At 48.2% G+C, this 14,538-nt stretch overlaps 1 protein-coding gene across 1 annotated transcript in view; it reads left to right on the top strand.

The window, feature by feature from the left end:
* Positions 1-14,538, top strand: part of SIL1 (SIL1 nucleotide exchange factor) — a 103,726-nt gene that overhangs the window by 62,644 nt on the left and 26,544 nt on the right. The window contains exons 5-7 of the mRNA XM_088063778.1: positions 1,502-1,598; positions 4,292-4,483; positions 8,932-9,053. Coding sequence (XP_087919904.1) covers positions 1,502-1,598; positions 4,292-4,483; positions 8,932-9,053 — 411 coding nt within the window. The remainder of the gene's footprint in view (positions 1-1,501; positions 1,599-4,291; positions 4,484-8,931; positions 9,054-14,538) is intronic.

Below are 14,538 nucleotides of genomic sequence, written 5' to 3'. Positions count from 1 at the left end.
CTGCTATCAATTCTTTCCTCCCATTTCACACCACTCTGAGGTGTGTTCCTGGGCCATAGGTCAAGGGTTGTCATTTGAAGGATGAGCTATTCAAAGGCAAATGTTCTTTTCATCTGTCTCTATGAGCATCTCTGGAAACAGAAGTTTTCTCTTTGCCTCTGAAGGGCCACAAATATTCAACAACTTTCACTTCTCCTTTTTTGTTCCATCATCTCATAAGATCACAACTACTTCACCATTTACTCAGCTTTATTAATTAATTATTTTTGCTCAGATCCACACTTTGAAGTACTCCATTTCCCCCAACATACTGTTTCATGAATTAAAGGAGTTTTTTCAGAACATTATTGTCCATCTCCATAGTTTTAGCAAAAGAATATTTCAGCTTATTAATGCACCTCCTTATTTCTCTCCCCATCTGAAGCTTAATTCCTTTCTTCACTGTCTTTGATAGTTTATGTTGTCTCTTTACATGTTGATCACCCTCTCTCTTTCCCTTTCTCTGGAAAAATGGGATTAATCTGCAAGTCTCATCTGGGTAGTGAAAAAGTTAAAATCTTGCCCAGGCCTTGTGGATGGTCTGGTGATCTCTGCTGGAGCAGTGGCTGGAGTTTTCTGGGATGGAAGGTTTTTCATGGCTCCTCTGGGGGAGTGTGGCCTCTGTCTCAGCACACCACAGGCCAATAACTTTCCCTCCCCTTACTCAGCAGTCTCTGGTGAAACTCAGCAGCGGCAGAAACTGCAGCCGAGCCAGGGACCAGCCTGGCCCAGCAGCCCAGCTGTACAAGGCCCAGCGAGCCCTCTGAGAAGGGGCTCCTGTCACTTCACAGTCTCCATCCTCCCCGGGACCTGCAGAACTCCAGCCAGCCCTGCTCCCCCCGCTGCAGCCTTGTCCGGCCTGGGGGAAGGAGGCTGAACCAGAGCCCTGTTACCTCTTCAAAAGTCAGAAACCAAAGAGAGCAAGAAATTCCTGGGCTTAGGTCTTAAGGTGGCGTTCACAGGTTGATCTCACTTTTCAATGGCCAAAATTACTGTCAATTTTCAGAAATGGCTAGTTATTAGCCAGGAGAAAAACTCCCACCAGCCTCCAGCAGCCTTAACTTCCTGAGGTGTTTCCCTTTGTTTCTTAAATGCCAATCCATCACAAATGGTCATAAGCTGAAATCTGTAGGTTGAAGCTTGCAAGCGCTTAGGAATGATTTAGTGGCAGGGAACATTTGTGTGCAAGATGAAATCCTGAGGTATCAATTAATCAGCTGGTTTTATTGTGGTAGGACTTGAGATTTTGGGTCAGCAGGCTGATGGCAGAGCCCTTGATTGTCATAGTGAGGTGTGAACCCCAGACAGGATCCAGCACTCAGATCAATCTTTTCTTGAGTGTGGTGTGTTTTTTTCATCCCTTTTCTCCTGCTCTTAGCCATTGCTAGAATGTTGCAGTGAAAATAGAAGAAGCAGTTGTTCACTCATAACATGTTCTGTTTTGTTTTGTTTTTTCTGCAAGGCTGGGCAAGGTCGATGTCAATACAAATTCATTCACATCCGAGGAGCTCAAAAAGGCCTTGGCTAAAATGAAGGAAAGTGAGAAGGCAGAAAGGAAGGTGAGTTTCCTGTTCCTAAAGCAATGTATTGAGCAGGGATGTGATGACACCCTGTCGAACACTGCAGAAATTCAACAGTTAAAATGATTGCTTGGAAACACTGTGCAAACTAATTTTGTGGTGAATATGGGCCTAAATTACCTTTGCTAGCCCATTAGTGATACTGTTCCCTGGCTTCTCTGTATGAGTCTATGATTCTGTGAATGGTTTCAGTTAGAAAGGACCTTAAAGATGATCCAGTGCCTCCACTATCTTCCAGGCTGCTCCAAATCCCAATCAAGCTAGCCTTGGACAATTCCAGGGATCCTGGGGTAGCCACAGCTGCTCTGAACAATGTAATTTATCTGTTCCACTGCTGCTCAATTCACAAAAATGTCTGCAGTCCCCAAGGGGGACTGGATTGCAGCTGATGGTATTTACAGAGGGAGTTACTTTCCCTCTCACCACCCTCCTTGCTTTCTGCTTCCAGCCTCGTACCCTGCATAGCAAAACTCAAATGGCCATGGTGAAGCAGGGGCTGAAGTTTCCTTACACAAGCTCTGAGTTGTCCATTTAGTTACAAACATTCCAGAACCCGAAGTAAATAGCTGGGATGATGTGTGACTCATCAGGTGCATCACAGCCTCTTTTCCTTCTCCCCCTCAGCAGCTTTTCCTTAACCCTCGCTCCTCCTGCTGCCTTGGTGTTGACTCACTCCAACGAAAACTGAAAGAGGAGTTAAGGCTCTAAAGTTCTGGTGTCACAGAAAGGTTTTTTCTCCCCTTGTGTGGCAGCAGGGCATGATTTCATTTGCTGGGAGATTATTTCCATAGCAGTGTTGCTGATTGATTGCAGGGCTGCTGGAAAGGGCTGCTGGAAATGGGGATCATTGAAATGCAGAAATTAGTGATTTCACTCTATTAGGTGAAAATAAGCCATATTTTAAAACCCCCTGTTAGAATAGCTTTTGTCCCAGCAACTGGGCTAAAAGCAGCCACATCTAATGGACCTAAAGTATTCCATTTGCAGTCACTCCTGTGGAGAGCAAATCCATCCTTGATGGCTCTGTGTCAGAGGAAATGGAGTTACACTGAGCCCCTCTGTGCTCCAGAGAGGGGTACTGGGGGTGGACTTGGATGGCATTAATTACCAGTGGTAATTAATCATTCCATTGACACAGCTTTCACCTCCATTGCTCACTTGGTTTTCCCCTGGTGGCTTCAGCTCTTGGCTTCTGTTCCCTCATGGGGAGCAGGATGTGCAAACCCTTCAGCTGGGGCTTGCTCTGCATGCAGACACATCTTGGTATTTTTGACAAATCCCTTTCAGAAGGGGCTTTCTGCTTTTCTGCTGTCCTTGGGGCAGCCCAGCTCCAGCCTGGCCTCTCTGCTGCTGCTGTCCCCTGCAGCAGCAGGCTGTGTCCCCAGTGCCACCAGTGCTGATGTTCCTGCACCTCTGGGGCTCACTGAGACCTCCGACAGATCCTTTCCTCCTCACCACATGTTTTGTGTCAGCTCTTGGTTCAGGGCAGCCCTTGGGGTGCTGTTACTGTGAGGGAGATGAGCCGTGCTCAGGACAGGCTGCCTGCTGGCCAGGCCCCGTGGCACAGCACTTCACTCCCCCAGCTTGTCACTGCTCCTCCTGCTTCCCTTTCTGACAGCTTCTCTCCCCACACCTTTCCCTGGGAGACAGAGCATCTTTGTCTGTGTCCGAGATCTCCTTAGAGCTGCTGGGCACTTTGGGCTGGATGGGACCCCTGGAGCTCTCCAGCCTCATGTCTGGTTCCAGAGAGGTTCAGCTGTAAGATCAGGGAGCTGGCTCAGGGCTTTTTGCAGGCAGATTTTGAGAACATCCACTTGCAGGCAAACAGAACAGCAGCGCTGCTGCCTGCAGGCTTGGTGTTGAGCTGGGAGAAAATGGGATGCAGAAATGGTGCATAAATGGTGTAGAGATGTAGAAATAGTGTACAAATGGTGTAGAGATGTAGAAGTGGTGTACAAATGGTGTAGAGATGTAGAAATGCTGTACAAATGGTGTAGAGATGTAGAAATAGTGTACAAATGGTGTAGAGATGTAGAGTGGTGTATAAATGGTGTAGAGATGTAAAAGTGGTGTATAAATGGTGTAGAGATGTAGAGTGGTGTATAAATGGTGTAGAGATGTAGAGCGGTGTATAAATGGTGTAGAGATGTAGAGTGGTGTATAAATGGTGTAGAGATGTAGAGTGGTGTATAAATGGTGTAGAGATGTAGAGTGGTGTATAAATGGTGTAGAGATGTAAAAGTGGTGTATAAATGGTGTAGAGATGTAGAGTGGTGTATAAATGGTGTAGAGATGTAGAGTGGTGTATAAATGGTGTAGAGATGTAGAGTGGTGTATAAATGGTGTAGAGATGTAGAGTGGTGTATAAATGGTGTAGAGATGTAGAGTGGTGTATAAATGGTGTAGAGATGTAGAGTGGTGTATAAATGGTGTAGAGATGTAAAAGTGGTGTATAAAGCCCTGCTGCTCACTCGTACTGTGGCTATCTCACAGGTAACTGGGTTCCAGGGCTGCTCAGAAGGACCCTCCAACCCTGCCCCTGCACCTCTGATGCACAGCAATAAATCCATTGGCACAGCCAGCCAGGTTCCCTTTGTAAATGTTCCTTTCTGTGTCTCTTGTCTCTCTTCATCTCCTGTTGTCACATCTGGTTTCCTCCTTCTGTTTCCAAGGCCCGAGAGGAAGAGGTGAGGAAGAAGTTCCGGCCCATAGAGCAGCTGAAGGAGGAGTTTGAAAAGCTGAACATGAAGATAGAAACAGATTATGAAATTATGGTTAAATTAATCAGCAAATTCAACAGCTCTGCCTCCACGCTGGATGAAAAAGTAGCGGCGCTTTATGATCTCGAATATTATGTTCACCAGGTAACAAGAATGCCTCAGTAACTACCGTGTAAAATCCAGGGGATGCAGTGTCATAAATGGGGTTTTATTTTCCTTATCGGTATCAGGTAATACAAATTGCTTAATTACCATAATCCTGGGACAATAACAGACAGCAGAGGACTAGTGCAGGCTCATTTTATATCCAGGTTGGAATTAATCGTCGCTTGTGCCAGGAGCCAGCAGTATCCTAGCAGTTGCCTGATTTGTTGTCTGTTCTCAGGCTGGTTTTCTCATCCTCTCTTTTTCCTCTTTTACCTGCTTAATGTTACAAAGTGGGGTTTTAGCTGCCGTTTTTGGGTAAATAGAGTGGTGATTTAATAAGTAATTATTTTTTCTCTTCTTCCACGGAAATCTGCCGTGGTTGAAGGTAGGTGCCCTTACATGAGTTCACAGAGAATATCTTTGTACCAGGGAAGGCGACAGCCACCCAAAAAGCCCCTATTTTGTCTTGGTGTGAGTAAGCAGTGGCATGTAGAGCCTTGCTGTGCTAATTAGCTCTCTTTGAGGGTGAACATATTTCCTGGCATCTCGCTTCCTCGGGTTTGTGCTCACACTTTTCCCCCTCCCTCTGATCTCTCTTGCTCTGCTTTCAGCTCACACATTCCTACCTCCCCTTGGATGCAGCTGCAGGCACAGAGCTCTGCTCCCCTGGGCTTGGTGCCTTGCTTGGTGCCACCCCTGGGAGGTAATCCAGCCTCTGCTCTGCCCTGTGGGAAGGGACTTGGCTTCTCCCTCCCCGGTGACTGGGAGAGCCTGGAGTGCACTGGGAGAGTTCCCAGAGGCACTTTGTCATTTCAGAGGGTGAGTGGGACAACTCTTGGGAGGTGCCAGTGCACGCCCTTTCACTGGAACAGCACTTGTTGGACCAAATGTGGTATTCTGGGGGCAGGTAGCTCAAGTGCTGCTGCTGTGAGAGGGAGTCCATGTGCCAGCTGATAGAACTGTTATTTCCAGGGCTCTTTGTCTCGAATTTTCACTCATTGTGGGCATGCAGAGGCTCCCTTGCTGTTTGTTCTCCCTGCTTTTGTGTCACTGACGGCATCTGTGTGACTCAGAGAATAACTGTGAACAATGGGCACCCAAAGAGCTTCATATTTGTACTCAGGGCTAATCTTGCCTGATTAAGGGTGCCAGAGCACCAGGCCAGCGTGCTAAAAAGCAGCCCCCAAACACCCTGGGATGCTTTGGATTCCAGCATAAGGGTCTGGCCTATTCCAGCAGAAAATCCCTGCAGCACAGGATGGGGCACGCAATTTCAGAATGTCAGAGGAGCAGGGACTGGAGCATCAAAGGGAAGCACATGCAGCATCAAAGGGGTCAGAGAGGGGGAATGGCAGGAGGCTGGCGGGAGCACAGAGGCTCTTTGTGCTCCCATCACAGCGCTGCTCTGTGCCCGCGCTGGCGGGGCAGATGGCTGGGCAGCACCTTCTCGTCAGGCAGGAAGCTGATAAGAAATATGACTTGTCTCTAAGCCAGCATGGCTTTTCCTCCTCTTTCTTCTTCCAGTCAGTTGAATGCGTCCAGAGCATTATCTCTGCTTGGGACTGACTTTAGCAGCACTGGCTTAATGTAATTACTGAACAGCAGCCAAAGGACGCTTGTGCCGCATAACCCTGGAAGGGCTGAGCTGTCAGGACTCCTCTGCAGCGAGTCCCAGTCGTGCCGTGGGAGCAGGGGATCCTTGCAGGTGTGGCTGGCCCAGGCCACGTGTGGAGCCACTCTGCTGGTGCCACCTTCCCCTGCCTCCACCAGAGCAGTGCCATGCCATGGCTTTTTGTTACTGTTCAGCCGTGCTGCTGCTGCCTCTGGGGTGCGGGATGCCCTGTGGAGTGGAAAATGCCATGCCCTGGAGGTTGTGCCAGCAAAGGCTGCTCCCTGCTCTGTGGCATGGCCACGAGTGGCCCAGAGCAGTGGGGTGTGGGGCAGCCCATGCCTCGGAGCATGCCGTGGGAGCCAGGGCCGGTGCCCAGCCCGGGGAGATGCTCTCTCCTGCTTTTGAAGAGTCAGCCCAAAGGCTCTGAGTTTGCTCAGCTTCTGGTTGCCAGCTCTGGTTTGCTTCTCCTCAGCCACGATTCAGCTTGGCGTGTTCGGGAGCCCGTCTTGGAGAAGGAGCAGGAGGGTTTGGCTGGCTGGGTTATCTGTAACGCATAAAACCCAAATGCAAATGTGGAGAGGGCAGAGCGTAACTCATAAACAGCATTCACGGTGCTTGCACAGCAGTGTGTGGAGCCAAGACCCGTTCTCAGGCATTGCAGGCTCTTTCTCTCAATTATTTACTCTGCTTATCTTCCTCTCTCCTCTCCTCTGACATGCTACACCATCTCTCTGCTAATTTCCTCTCCATCGCCAGCGGTTGACATGCTGCTTTCCCTCGCTCTTGTTTTCTAACATTTTCTCTCTCACCTTCCCTCTCTATTTTCTTTCTCATCCAATTCAAACCTGCTCCCTGAATAACTGCTGTCATATTTGCTCTTCTCCCTTCCCTCCCCTCGCCTGCTTTGCCTGTGTACTTTACTCAAGAGCTCTTTTGATCTTTGGTTTTTCTTCTGCACTGATTTCAGTGGACTGAAGCGAGGTAGGAGCTGCTGCCTCACAGCAGCCGCTGCTCCCCAGAGAGGTTAATACCTTCAAGTTGTTAAGTTTGGGGATTTTGTTGGTTTTAAAACAGCGAATGAGGGAAGGAGCTCTCACGACAGACTCTGGTTAATAAAGATGAACACATCTTCAGAATAAGCTTTGCAGCACAATTTATATTCTGCAGTTGTGGTGTCTCACTGATGCTGGGGCAGCACAAAGGACTCTGGTGCTGCTGAGGTTACAGCAGTGACTGGTTTTACCACACCAGGTGCTGGATGCAAATTCCTGCCCATCCATACATTCCCTCTCGTGCAGAAGTCAACGTCCGATTCCAGCACTAAACCAATTTTTACAGAGGCTGAGTAATGAAAGGACCCACTGGCAGCTGAAATTGGGTTGCTGCGTAGATTTCTTTGTAGACAAAGATGGGTCTGCAGAAAACAGAGATCTGGCAGACCTGGTTTATAGGGACAGTTAAAAGAACAGCATCTGAAAGGATACAAAAGCTGCTGCAAATCCTGAATCAGGCCCAGCAGACCTGCAGAGAGCAGCTTTGCAGAGGGCCAGGTGGGTATTGTCCCACTGGGGAGCAGAGCTGAGCTGCAGCTCCCCAGGTCCTGCTTTGGTTGGTAACGACAGACCCGTAGGACACAAAGCTTCTTCCTTCTCCTGGGCACCTGAAATATCTGACTTAGGGCCAATTTTGATGAAGGTACATGGTTGAGATAAATATAACACTGAGCATGAAGTCAGTGACTAGAAGAGTGTCCCACATGCCCTGCACAGCTTGTGGTGTTTGTCCTGTCCCACCCCATTGGGGAGTCAGCTTGCTCTGCTGATAACTCATTTTTATATTCTGTTTCCGTCTGCCAACGATTGCTGTTGTCTCCCTGTCTTTCAGGGAGGAAAAATGTCGAATTTCTAAACCTGATTTTTCTGTGCAGGCAGTTCTGAGCATTCATCAGATCCCCTTTTAAACTGAAAAAAAAAAAATAAAAAAAAATAATTGAATACAAAAATGCATCGATTTGACTTTGGACTGAATTTTGTACTTGAAGTACTTTGTGCTGTTTCTCTAAATTTTGTCTGTGAGTACTCAGAGCCTTTTCTGATCTCCTCTCCAAGAGCACATGCCTGCTGGGACTGTGCCTGGCTAGCCCCTGATCCACTTAGGGCCAGAAGCTGATGAATCCCCACTAATGTGTAAACTTTTCCCTACTGGCAGTTAATCCATTATAGTTTGCTTAGAAAAATCATGGTGGGGATGCTCCCTCGGGAAGGTCCTGGCTGAGCCCTCCATGCAGGGACTGGCTTTTTCTTTCCTTGTCCATGGGAAGTTGTTGATGGAACTCATGGAGAGCTCCCAGAAGTGCCCATGCTCCTCACTCTGGTGCCACCTGTGCGCCCTATTGGTGCTGACAGCCTCCCAAACATCCTTGACTCCTGGTGCTACAATTACAGCATCAATTCATCGTCTGCATTTGCAAAACATGCAATTCCCCGGCTCCCCAGGAAAGGCCTGCTCAGGGGAGAGCAAAGAGCTGGAGAATATTTTGACATCAGCAGATGTACCGAGTTTTTGACACCACCTGAATTACTGAAATACGTGTCAAGAGCAGTTTTGATAGCTATAATCAAAGTATTTGTGTTTCCAGCCATGCTTTCTGTGTGTGTGCCTGTGCTGCTGGGCAGGACCGTGCAGAGTTCAGCCACAGCCACTCCCTCCGAATTTTAAATTCCTTTCAAAACCCCATGCTGGTTAGAGTGGGAGAGAGGGGATGCTGTGGGTGTGAAGGGAGGTGTTCTCCAGGGGCTGAGGGTTTGTGCTGATGGGAACTGCTCTTTCCCAGGTGGACAATGCCAAGGATTTCCTGTCCATGGGCGGGCTCCGGCTGCTGATGGAGGGGCTGAACAGCAGCGAGGCCTCGCTGAAGGAACACGCTGCGTTCGTCCTGGGAGCTGCCCTGTCCAGGTGAGACCTGCCCTCAGCTGGGCTCCATGCCTCTCTTCGCCTCTCTTGGCTCATTTCTGACAGCTGTGTTGTGACACGCCACAAAATTGTCTTGTTCCCTTGCCACACCCATTCCCCTTCTCCTCAGTGTGTCCTCATCATGCTCATTGGATGTGTCCAGAAGTAATGTGGTGTCAAATCTGTGATTGTTGCTTGATTTCCTTGGGCTCCCTGTTCACACAAAGTCCAAGGGGGGAATAATTCTCCTTCTCTCCCCTTGACAGACCTGTCTGGGGGAAGATGTGCAGGAGGGTAAAGTTACAAGCACCCCAGTGAACACCTCTGTCCTTCCTCTTCCTTGCTCCTGGGCTGCTTCAGGATGGCAAAGTGCTGATTTGAGCAGCTCCCGTGGTCTCTGGAGTAGGATTTGGGCCCCATGGACACGTGCCTCTGCCATCAAAGGGGTGTTGAGTAGATGTGGTGTCAGGAATAGGGTGAACAGCCAGAATCCAGAGGAGACTGAGCTGAAGGATGTTTCACCTGCTCTGCCTCATGCTCAGGCATCACGTGTAGTGCTGCAGGAGGTGTCCTGTGGACTCCATGGGCTTTCTTGGTGCCCCCTTTTTGATTTATGGGGTCTGGGGCTTTGCAGGGGGTGTGCTGCACATTCAGAGGTGCAGAGGCTTTAGAAATGCATTGGATGGACTCAAACTTGAGGATCAGAAGTGCAGAGTGAAAATTGAAGGTCAGGACTGCTTTATCTGCATATTTCTACACCTAAAAATACAGTCACCTTCTCCAGCATCATGAATTATTTATGCCTTAGTCTAGCACATGGTCCACAGACCTGCATTTATTCAGCAGTCTCGTATGAAATGCAGTTGGCCCTCAGCATCAGTGGAGTGAGGGGGCCTCGTGGACAGGAGCAGGTACCCAGATTTATACCAGGAAAGGATCCAGCTTCTAGTCTGAAACAGAGCCTGGCTTAGTGATGACAGGAAGATGCATCAGAAACAACACCTGCTCTTCATATTCTGGTGTGTCTCAGTCTTTGAAACAATACTGGAGTAGTTTGCTCAGGTTCTTTATGTAGATTCTTTATCCACACAGAGAAGATCACGCAGAGGGTCTGGAAACATTTGCAGGTAACTTGTGAAATGACAGGGGCTGATAAAGAGCTTCTCTCCAGATGTACCTGGCATGACATGGCCAAGACTCCAAAAATTCATTGTCTCGTGGTACTTGACAATGTAGCAGTGGCCACGAGAGTGACACTTTTGTGTAGTATTTCTCACTCAAGTGCTAAAAACTTCTTTGGAGAGAATCTCTCATCTGATATGACAGCATTAAACTACTGCTTTGCAAACTTGTGGACCTTTTTTTCTTTGAAGGACATTCTGGCAGATGGTAATTTGGAGTGGTTTGGATGATACATTGTCTGAGAGCTCCATTCCAAAGTGTGAGGGATATTATGCCTTGGTTTGAGTTTGCTTTTTCTCCCCTTGCTGTGCTTAAGCTTTCTCAGTAGACACCTACATGCCAACTTGTCTGCTGTGTGCTCACTGCTTAATTCGTTTGTTCATACATTTTCTCAGCTTACTCCATGCTCTAGTTAAACTGTCGGGGGCATTTCAGGTACTTCACACAGCATTTTGTGTTTTTCTGAGGGCTTGTTGTTTATTTCCTTCTCTCACAGTTGTTCCTGGGAGGCTCAGAGGTGGTAGGGCTTTCCAGCAACCTCCCAGAGGAGTCACAGCTCGCTGGGCTGCAGGGACATGATCTGCTCTGTGCTTGTGTGCCTGGGGCTGGTGTCAGACCCTGTGCTGGATGCTGAGCTGGGGAAGAGGCAATGGTCTGCTGCTCACCAAATGGGTCTGTGGCCACCTCCCAGGTCTCTCCAGCCAGGCTGGCTCAGGCTTGCAGTTTCAACCCAGGCAAACATTCCCAGAGGGAAATCAGGGCATGATGATAGCAGCTCCAGAGCCTGGCATGGGAGGTCAGTAATCCTGGCACAGCTCAGTCTGGAAGGGGGAGTTTGGCGTTGTCTGTAGACAAGTGTTTAACACAAGAGGAGCCCACTGGACACAGAGCGGTGCCTGGGTCACATCCAGAACTTTTCAACCCTCAGACATACCCAGATCTTCTCCAGATTTGCATTGTCCTTAACTCTGCTCAGGTAAGGAAGCAGGTAAGGGATGGAAGAAGCAGCTGCAGCACCCAGGTCCTGCATGCACGTGGTCCTGCCAGGACCTGGCTCAGAGCTCTGGCTGTACTGGAAGCCCATTGGAATGAAAGGGTTTTCCAGGGGATCAGCTTCTTGAGCCAGCAGGCCAGGGGGCTGGCCAAGACTCAGATCAGCAAAGGCAGGAGGAGGAGAAGGTACAGCAGGGCCAGCTCAGGATTTCTCCTTCCTCATATTGCTCCTGTTTATTTGGCTTACAGCAGACTTGAAAAGCAGCCACAGCACAGCATGATCTGGGGCACAGGGCCCTGGGGTCCAGCTGCCAGGATCTGACCTCTTAGCATCCATCTGCCACAGGAGAGGCAGATTTCTTCACCTGACAGGGAGGAAATCAAGGTTTCATCTCATGTTTCTCTTATATGTCCTTCACTTCAGGCATTTGGGTTTTAATTGCTGAGTCTGTGACCAAATCAAACATTGTTCCATCTGGTGGAGTTCTCTGAGCAATGCCCTTATTGCAAGTCTAAAACCTCATCACACTCTTACTGTTTTTAAGCCTTTAACAAAATGTTTTTCCATTCAGCAGTTTGCAAAAGTAAACTTCATTTGAACAATCCTCAAGTGCTCTGATTGCAAATAAAAGTTAAATGCACTAACAAAAATAATTGCTAGGCATGTGGGGTTGTACATTTAGGTATCCATAATTCACTAACAGTATATGCCAATACACAGCATTATCTGGATTTCCAGTGATTGCATTAGCATAAAAGCATGTTAGCATTTATCCTGTGGTACTAACATTTAAATATATATAAGTATGAAATATTAAGATCCAGCATTTTGGAGGCAAGTGAAACTACTGTCTGTAAAATGTTCCTGCATATTTTGAAGGCACACTCCAGTATCTTCGCATGACAATCAGCATTCGCACCATTGGGTCCAAACATTACAAAAATGTCAATGTTTTATGCAAAGAGGAGCTATATTAAGCTAAAAAAGATTGCTGATGAGAGAAGTGTCTTCTGATGTCCTCTGAGCTATTTACAGGCAGCATCTCCCTTTGTTGGTGGCACAGCCAGGCCTCCGTGCAGTCTCTATCTCCATGTTTCACAAGACTGGAAATGTTAGCCAGAAGGGATTATGCTTGAGATTAAAACCTCCATTTTTGAAAACTTTACCTAAAGGAAACGCTTTTCCACACCAATAATTTGGGCATTTTAGTATTTTGTAATAAAAGGATTTTTGTAATCCGTTTAGAAGGGGAATAATAATTTATGTTGAATGCCTTCTTGAAGCTTTATCCCAAAGGCTCCCCATGCGCTTAGGGGTGAGTTGGAGGTGAGGATGGAGAGAAGTTAAGCTGCAAAAGGAAGCAGTTTGTATTTCATGGGGACAAGGCAGAAGGCTCAGAAGGTGAGATTTTGGCCTGGCCAAAGTGGGGAACTGGGAGGGCAGCTGCTTGTGCAGCTGCAGTGAGAGACTTGTGGCATTTTGGCCAGACCTTTAAAAACCCCTATGCTGGGGTGGCCAGGGACAAGGATGTCACACTGATGGTCCAAGCTGACATTTGCCATGTGTCCTAGAAGGGACAGTCCCAGCACAGCCTCTGCCCCAGCACTGCTGGGCTCTCACTCTGCCCTTTTGGCCCTGAGTGCTAAAATAACCCCCCAGGACTTGGTGACAGCTTGGGAGTAAACTCATCACAGGTGATAACTGAAGCACGATCCTGTAGCAACACCCAAGAGTTTTCCATGGATTGTCTTAGCTGTTTCCCAGAGATTAAACCCCTTAAAGGATGACTATCCTGAATATCCCATCCACTGTTATTTGCGTTACCAGCTCCGAGGCTGGTCCAGAGCTTGCCCCACTTTGGTGAAACCAAGAGAGGCACAAGACATGTGTTTGCTTCTCAAGAGAAGCCTCAGAGGAGCTCCCTGAGTGATGGGCTCTGTTCTTCCTGCTGTGCTGGGGTGTCCAACAGGGCTCAGCCTCGTGGAGTCCACCTGCTTTTGGTTCTGCTTTTCCATTGTCTTTTCTGAGGGAAGAAGGATGTGGGAATGTTGTCTCTTGCTCTGTCCATCAGTCCCTTGGTGCTGTCCATGCTCCCAGAGCACAAGAGTTGCCTGCTCTGTTGGAGAAGCAGCAGCTCCTCCAGAACGCCTCTGTCAAGAGGAAAGAGCTTCCACCAGATTTAAGGGGTTTGAGTTAGGTCCAGCTGTGCACTGAAACTGGTTGGTGCTCACTGGTGTTAAATAACACAGAGGCCCAAGCAATAAACCCAGGAAAAGTAAAATTAAAGACCTTGCTTCGATGCTGTCTTGTAAGGACATAAGAATTTCTGTGCAGAGAAATAAATCTGGTTAGCTTAACAAGCACTGTCCCTACCCATTTATTTCCAATCCATCTTCATCCCTCCCTCCTCCAGCTTCTCCTTTTACATTCTGCAGTATTTGCCCATCTCTTTATCCACTTTTCCTGATTTTTTCAGTGGCCCTGTTTGCCCACACCACGTGTTTGCCATCTCCCAGTTGCAGCTCCACTCCTTACTTATAATTTCTTGCTTTGTGGATTGTGTCTTCTATTTCTGTTTGAACTCCTGACTTGTGTGGAGTTATCAGCCTCACTGCACTTAATTTCAAATTAATTTGATTGGGTCACCTCGATTTTTTTCTGTAATGATAATGAACTCAACCTATTTAGCCTTTCCCCATTATGAATAACCTTAACAAAAACTGCAGTGCAGTATAAATGGGTGTTTCATCATTGTGGTTAATTACACAGAAGAATAAATCCCTAAACATTTTTCAGCCTCTGAAATCTAACAAGGAAGTGTAATTAACAATTAAAGAGTAAACTGCCATCCTTGTACTCTCAGGAAGACAAGGAGGGAAAAGTCTAGAATCCAAGATTTGCTCCTGGGTTTTTGGGGAGAAAGTTTTGGGGCACTGCTGATGGCTGGAAGTGGCAGAGGGTGGGGTCAGGTGTGTTTTCCCCAGGTGCCTGCAGCTGCTGGACAGGGGACAAGGTGGGATGGCCCCCTCAGCCCGAGGGACTGGCTTTAGGCTGAGGACGCTGTCCTTTCTGTAAAACTCGGGGGTTCTGGGGTGGGTTGGGCTGGTGCTGTGAGAGAGGACACAGAGATCAAGCAGTGAGGATGAAATGGGAGTGTTTGGCCTCATCCCACGCAGGCACTGAGCTCCCACACGGCTCTCCCAGCACCAGGCTCCACTGGCTTCTCCCACTTCCCTGGGGCTCAGGCAGGTGGCCTCGTCCTCCTGTGTCCTCCACGCAGCAATGGGTGCTCCCAGAGCCTGCAGGACCTCC

This window comes from Pseudopodoces humilis, chromosome 17 (assembly GCF_049639895.1).
Source record: "Pseudopodoces humilis isolate 2021_Gansu_Grassland_sample_001 chromosome 17, ASM4963989v1, whole genome shotgun sequence".
Taxonomy (NCBI): Eukaryota; Metazoa; Chordata; class Aves; order Passeriformes; family Paridae; genus Pseudopodoces; species Pseudopodoces humilis.
The sequence above is the reverse complement of the archived record's forward strand: the minus strand, read 5'-3'. Positions and strand labels throughout refer to the sequence as shown.